Here is a 7,500-nt window from a genome sequence, read left to right as displayed (position 1 = left end):
GCAAATCACAGGGTTGCAGGTGCAGTCCCCACCCTTAGCGATCCCTTCCTCCCTCCTTGACTGCAGTGCCCTTGAGCAAAGCACCTAACCCCACACTGCTCCAGGGACTGTAACCAATACCCTGTGATATCTGTAAGTCGCTTTGGATAAAAGTGTCAGCTAAGTGTAATTCAATGTAATGTAATATAATATTCATTTGGCTGATATTAGATTAAGTTGCTTTGGATAAAATCGTCTAAGTGTAATGCAATGCAATGTAGTGTAATATGATATTCATTTGGCTGATATTAGATTCCTTTGCTGACATGATATTGCTGTCTGTCTGTCTGTCCCCTGTCAGCCACCTGGCCCAGAACCCGTTCATCTGCGACTGCAACCTGAAGTGGCTGGCCGACTACCTGTTTGAGAACCCCATCGAGACCAGCGGTGCCCGCTGTGCCAGCCCGCGACGCCTCGCCAACAAGCGCATCGGCCAGATCAAGAGCAAGAAGTTCCGCTGCTCTGGTGAGGCAGGCATGGCAGACCAACACGGACATGCCGCGTGGCGCACACATGCACATACACACACACACACACACTTTTCTCTTTTGTCTCTGTCTGCCTGTGTCTGTGTATCTGTGTACAGTATGTCGAAGTCTATCTGTCTGTCTATCTATATATCTATTTTTATATGAAGCTGCCTATCTGTGTGTGTGTGTGTGTGTGTGTGTGTGTGCGTGCGTGCCTGCGTGCGTGCGTGCGTGCGTGCGTGCGTGCGTGCGTGCTTGTGTCTGTCTGTCTGTCTGTCTATCTGTGTGTCTGTCTCTCTGTCTGTCTGTCAACTGTCCGTCCGTCTGTCTGTCTGTCTGTCTGTCAGTCTGCCTATCTACATGTGTCTTTTTCTCTATCTTAGTGTTACACGTCCTCTATCTTCATGTCTTTCTTTACCTCTCTCTCTCTATCTCTTTTAAAATCTCTTTCTATCTACCTCCCTTGTCTTCTCTCTCTTTCACATTTTGTCTGTGTTGTTTGTCTCCATTCTGCTGCCCCATGACCAATCTATTGCTACCCATGCCAGGCACCATCTAACACGTTTCCTGTAACGTCATGCCATTCTTCATGCCCGTCCAGCAGGGCTGGCATGGAGCGCTGCCTCCGCCGTGCCAGGGTGGAGGGGTGGGGGCAGCAGGACAAACACCCTGTGCCCAGGGCCGGATCAACGCGCAGGCTAGATACGGCTGTAGCCTAGGGGGCCCTACCTGCCAGGGGGCCCCTGATTGGTCAGATGAAGAAAGAATCATGAATTGCAGAATTACAACAAGACCCGATTTTGAATAAATGTGTCTGCCATGCTGTATACATAATCAAATGTTATTAATACTCATCTACTTTTTTTGACACGTTATCCTTACTTCCTGCCTTAGAATTAAGATCAATAATCAATCATTTTGTCGCAGAATTGCCCTTCCATGGGGGCCTCCAGCAAACTCTAGCCTAGGCCCCCCCCCTGGCCATTTTGATCCGGCCCTGCCTGTGCCCTCTGGCCATGGCAGCAGCAGTGGCCAGCGCTGGCACCGTGCAATGTGCCGCCACGCTCTCCACCCACGTAATGTTTTCTCATTTTTCGGGGATTGATTTGATTTGATTTCCTGCACTCGGCTCCCCCTTTTTTCTCTCCCCAGTTAGTGCTCATTTGCTGTCTTTTATGGGCACGTTAACACATGGTGCCTGGCTGCACATGAAGAGAGAGGAAACACCCAACAGCTGACCTCATCCACGGCTTCCTCCCTCTCTCTCTCTCCATCCATCAACGCCACCATCACTGCAACCAATCCCCTCCTTCCCCTTCCCTCTCCCTCTCTCCTTCCCTCTCTCTCTCCCTCTCTCTCCCCCTCTCTCTCCCTCTTTCCCTCTCTCTCTCTCTCTCTCTCTCTCCCCCTCTCTCTCCCTCTTTCCCTCTCTCTCTCTCTCTCTCTCTCTATCTCTCTCTCTCTCTCTGTCCCTCCACTCTTGCTCTCCTTCCCTCCCTCTCCCTCTGCCGGACGCCCCCCCCCTTCTCTCTCTTGCTCTCCCTCTCCCCCCTCTCTCCCTCCCTCCCTCTCCCCTTGTCGTGCCCACAGATTGGGTTTCGCTCGCCTCTCTGCCCACTTCCGAAGTGTGGTTAGGATTGACTCAGTTTTATTGTCTCCCTCGCTTTCACTTACTCTCTCTCTTCTCTCTCTCTCTCTTTCTCTCTTTCTCTCTCCATCTACAGCTCTCTCTCTCTCTTTCTCTCGCTCGTCTTTCTAGGTGTGTGTGTGTGTGTGTGTGTGTGTGTGTGTGTGTGTGTGTGTGTGTGTGTGTGTGTGTGTGTGTGTGTGTGTGTGTGTGTGTGTGTGTGTGTGTGTGTGTGTGTGTGTGTGTGTGTAAGTGAGTGAGTGAGTGAATTTGCAGCCTAGCAGCCTGGCACCTGCCAGTGTTTGTGGTTGTTAGTCATCAGCGCTTGTTTTACAACCGGCGTTGGCCCTGCCAGCTCAGCTTAGCACGGCCGCCGCATGGAGCACGCTCAGAGACGCTCTCCACTTCCCTCTGCCGTCAGCAGGCAGAGACAAATAGATGTCAATTAATAATACGGAATAACTAATGATACTACTATTGATGTATTCATGATTAATAGTAATAGAAATAATAGCTGTTTTTTTATAGTACAGTTCGTACATGCAGTCGCTGGCAACAGTAACATAAAGATGGCACATTTTCAGAGCATTTGCGGGAATTTAGTAGCCAGGCTGTGTCCTCCTAGTGACAGAACACCTTCAGCGTTGCTTCTAGTCAGGCCAAGAGCAAAACGAATATTGTTTCAGAGCTCCCAAAAAAACGGGAACTAATCCCACTTTGTCGGGAAACAAACAACCATTAGCAAACTAAGGGAGTCAGGTCAACCATGCCGTTTGGGAAATGTTAATTGTTATGCTCTTGGTCAGACCAAGTGCAGAAGAGATTTGAAAGTCAATGATAATCAGGCTATGAAGTTAGAGGGGCGAGCAGAACAAAACCCAATCCTTACCCTCCTAACACCAACCAACCCTCCTCCCATTCCCAGTCCCAATCCAAGCTAATCCTCCCCAAACTCCATCCCACAGCTTCCCAGGTCTTCCAGCACACTTCACGGCATCTGTCAGGGATGGCAGCTCGACAGCCAGAACAAAAAGAACAAACAAGGAAACAAAAAAAACAACCAAAAAAAAAGAAACGAAATACCTGTCGGTATCCAATCCATACCGCCTACCCAATCCGTTCTGTGCATGTGTTTAACTGTGCATCAAAAAAGAGAAATGGGACAGATTTCGCCTGTCAGATCTTCAGCAGACATGCTGTGCTGAACATTTTGACAGCTAAACAAAACATCTGGCAGTTTCTTTGACCTCAGAGGATGTTTTTATTTTGCACATGTGCGGAACGGATTGGCAATACGGTACGGATCAGGGGCTGACTTACAATGGTCTTATCTGATTGGCTCTAATGCTCCTGACTGTTGACTGCCCTTACTGATGTCACTGCTTCTCTTCTCTCCTCCATCACAGCCAAAGAGCAGTACGTCATCCCAGGTGAGTGGCTTCCATACACTACGCTTCCCATGAGCCTCCTCTGCTGCTCCTCTCGCCTACATCACTTCCTGTACCTCAATTCCTCTCTCTAACCTCCCAGACACCTACAGGTTTCTGGCCTACTCAAGTTCACTCTCTCATCTCACCTTCTCTTTCTCTTTCTCTTTCTCTTTCTCTTTCTCTTTCTCTTTCTCTTTCTCTTTCTCTTTCTCTTTCTCTTTCTCTTTCTTTCTTTGTCTGCCTGTCTCTCTCTCTCTCTCTCTCTCTCTCTCTCTGTCTGTCTCTCTGTCTCTCTCGCTCACTCTCTGTCTTCTCTTTCTCTCTTCTGCCCTAATATAAAATTACTGTATCGGCTGCCGGGCGCAGGCAGGCGAGTACAGGAGGAGTGTAATGTCGAGGAAATCTGCATACATCTGTGTTTCCAATACAGTAAAGAAGACATCTACATCTGTAGTTCAAATATACTGTAGCAAAGACGATATCTGCATGTGGTTCGAATATAGTAAAGAGCATATCTGCATACATCTGTGGTTTGAATATAGCGAAGAGGAGATCCGCATATGTGGTTCAATTTTATAGTAAAGAAGAGATCTACATCTGTGGTCCGAATAGTGAAGAAGAGATCTACATCTGTGGTCCGAATATAGTGAAGAGGAGATCTGTGTGTGTGTGTGTGTGTGTGTGTGTGTGTGTGTGTGTGTGTGTGTGTGTGTGTGTGTGTGTGTGTGTGTGTGTGTGTGTGTGTGTGTGTGTGTGTGTGTGTGTGTGTGTGTGTGTGTGTGTGTAAATGAGTGTAATCTCCATCTGTGGTTGTCCTTTGGCTTCAGGGCACCAGATGAGGTAACTACCCCAGCCTGCTTAATAGGGAGCAATTGGCTTCCGGTTTGGGACATGTAGGAGCAGGACGTGAGAACGAGGGTCTCCTGAGATTTTGACTATTTATCACCTGAAATACCTATATACCCGACTTTACACCGAAGTAATCGTTTCATAAGTTTATTACTCATCATTGTCCGCGTGTTTTGGGGCAACTATGTCTAAGAAAGAGTCTGAGAAGAAACCCAGCCGAACTATAAGCAGTAGAGTAGCTAACATGGCGGCAGCTGCTAATGCTGAAGATTTCGGCGTGATACTGGCTGCAGAGATGGAAAAACAACGCGAGTATTTGAAAATGGACATGACGTCTCTCATCAATACTTCGCTAGCACCTATCCAGGCATCTATAGCGAATTTCCAAGAGGCAGTGGATACTCTGGAAAATAGGGTCGCCGCGGTGGAGAACACAGCAGGTGATAACTTTGACGCGCTGTTCAAGGCTGAGCAGGATATAGCTGAATTGAAAAAGCTAAACGCTACTCTGACTGATCGCATTGACGACCTCGAGAACCGGTCTAGAAGGGTGAATGTACGCATCATTAACGTGCCCGAAGGCAGTGAAAAGAAAGCGGAAAACATGGTTGAGTTCGTCTCGACTCTCCTGAAGGATTACATGGGGGACACTTTCTCTTCGCCACCCAGACTGGAACGAGCTCACCGGGTCTCACAACGGAGACCTAAGGAAGGGAAGACGAAAGGGAAAGAGGAGAAAGGGAAGGCGAGTCCGAGGCCAATTATCGTCGCCTTCCACAGCTTCCTAGACCGCGAGCGAGTTCTGCATTGGGCAAAGCAAAACGAAATGACATACGAGGACCACACCGTGAGATTTTACCCCGACCTCAGTGCTCATCTCTCAAAGAAACGCGCAGCTTTCAAGAACGTCAAAGCGGCCCTTTACAAGAAAGGAATTGAGTTCAGCCTTCTCCACCCTGCCCGCCTCCGCGTTTACCACGGAGGTGAAACGCTACTGTTCGAGACACCTGCTGAGGCTGAGGCTTTCTACTCCCAGAGGATCGAGAGGAACCCAGGCATTCTCCTGACTGAGGAGATTTTGGATGCTCCAGCTCAGTCGGAGGAACAGGAATAGTAGGCTATGCGGCAGCATATCCAGCAATGGGTAAAGTACAGAAAGACTGAAATGTCATGTCATGTTTCGGTGGACATTTAATCGGATTGCTTTATGTTTAAGTTTTTCACTCTTATTTAATGGTGAACAAGCACTTTATATTATAGGTTAACATTTTTGGGTTTTTTCCCCTATGTGTCATTACTCAGGAGCTCCCTCGAGAGCGATGACAAGAATGAAAGTGTGTTGTTGGAAGTGTTTAGAAGAGGGAGGAATCCTGCGTGCTGCTATTTTAGCAGAGTTAGGAGGGGGTGTGTTTTTTGGGGATGAATGGGTAGACTGGACCCTCTATATTTTTTGTAATTTTGCTGTTTGTAAGTTCTTGGTTCCACTCTTTCTGTGTACCACTCATTTTAATGATGTTAGGTAGACATGTCACTGACGTTTGTTTTGTCAGGGAATACCGACTAATATTATCTGCATTAGTGTTTGTACCAAATTAATATGGCTAATAATAGTGCAAATCACTCAGGCTCAGCTGTAAGATTTATGTCTTGGAATGTTAAAGGCCTCAATGGTCCTGTAAAAAGAGGCAGAATACTCTCTCATATTAAAAATCTTAAAACAGATATCGCTTTTCTCCAGGAAACACATTTAAGCAATTCAGACCAAATGCGTTTAAAGAAACATTGGGTGGGCCAAATATTTCACTCTAGTTTTAACAGCAAATCAAGAGGTACAGCAATAATAATGCACAAAAAAATTCAGTTTAATGCTTCTAGCGTTATCTCTGACCCACAGGGCCGATATGTTATAGTATCAGGGACACTATATCAAACTCCTGTCTTGTTGGTAAATATTTATGCCCCCAACTGGGACGATGCAGGATTTGTTCAAAGGGTTGTATCTCAGCTGGCAGATCTTGATGCTAACATGCTGATCCTGGGTGGAGATCTGAACTGCGTTATGAGCGCAAATTTGGACCGATCTAATCCCAAAACACAGACCCTATCTAAAATGGCTAGCAGGTTCTCAGAATTTTTCAACCATGCTGCATGCGTGGATCCATGGCGACATTTCAATCCACATACTAAGACATTTTCTTTTTATTCCAATGTACATCACACTTATTCTAGGATAGATTACTTTTTTGTAGACAGAAGACTCTTGAACTCAGTGGAGGCAGTTGAATATTTAACCATTGTAGAATCAGACCATGCCCCCATAATAATGAATCTCATTTTTTGCCAAAACTTCAGCTCTCGATCTCATTGGCGTTTTAACACCACACTATTGTCAGATAACACATTCTGCACCTCAATTGAAATAGCCATACAAAGATTTCTAGAAACTAACTCAATTGACGAAGTGTCCCCATCACTGTTATGGGAAACCCTTAAGGCCTATCTTAGAGGAGAGATAATTGCATATTCTTCTTTTATTAATAAGGAAAGAAAAAAACAAAAACAGCAGTTGATTGAAGCCATATTTGAATTAGATAAAAAGAACTCCATAGCCCCAAACGCATCCCTTCATAAGGAAAGAATATCATTACAAACACAGTACAACTTAATATCTACATCTGAAACAGAACGACTTATAATGAGATCCCGAGGGTCATATTATGAGCAGGGAGAAAAATCAGGACGTCTTTTGGCACATCAACTTAAGTCTAAGTCAGCGGCACAGATTATATCTGAAATTGAAGATGAAGGGGGAAGGACCACAACAGACCCCTTAAGAATAAACAACATTTTTAAAGATTTTTATTCTGATCTGTATAGTTCAGAATCTTTAAAGGACACATCACTGTTTCATAATTTTTTCTTAAATTTGGAAGTTCCTACCCTGTCTTCTGATCAGAAAGAATTCTTGGATGAACCAATCGAATTGAGGGAAGTTAGCTCTGCCATCTCAGCCATGCAAAATGGAAAGTCTCCAGGGCCGGATGGCTTCCCGATCGATTTTTATAAAAAATTCTCAAAACAACTA

General features: G+C 45.8%; 1 protein-coding gene across 4 annotated transcripts in view; it reads left to right on the top strand.

Moving 5' to 3' along the window:
• slit1a (slit homolog 1a (Drosophila)) overlaps window positions 1–7,500 on the top strand; it is a 266,121-nt gene that overhangs the window by 200,929 nt on the left and 57,692 nt on the right. For 2 of the 4 annotated variants that reach the window (XM_063192009.1, XM_063192011.1), the window contains exons 14-15: window positions 341–504; window positions 3,543–3,566. In XM_063192009.1, the coding sequence (XP_063048079.1) occupies window positions 341–504; window positions 3,543–3,566 (188 nt within the window). The remainder of the gene's footprint in view (window positions 1–340; window positions 505–3,542; window positions 3,567–7,500) is intronic. The other 2 variants (XM_063192010.1, XM_063192012.1) reach the window with 1 other exon arrangement.

Source organism: Engraulis encrasicolus, chromosome 24, assembly GCF_034702125.1.
Source record: "Engraulis encrasicolus isolate BLACKSEA-1 chromosome 24, IST_EnEncr_1.0, whole genome shotgun sequence".
NCBI classification, from domain to species: domain Eukaryota; kingdom Metazoa; phylum Chordata; class Actinopteri; order Clupeiformes; family Engraulidae; genus Engraulis; species Engraulis encrasicolus.
This window is presented reverse-complemented; position numbering and strand designations above follow the sequence as displayed.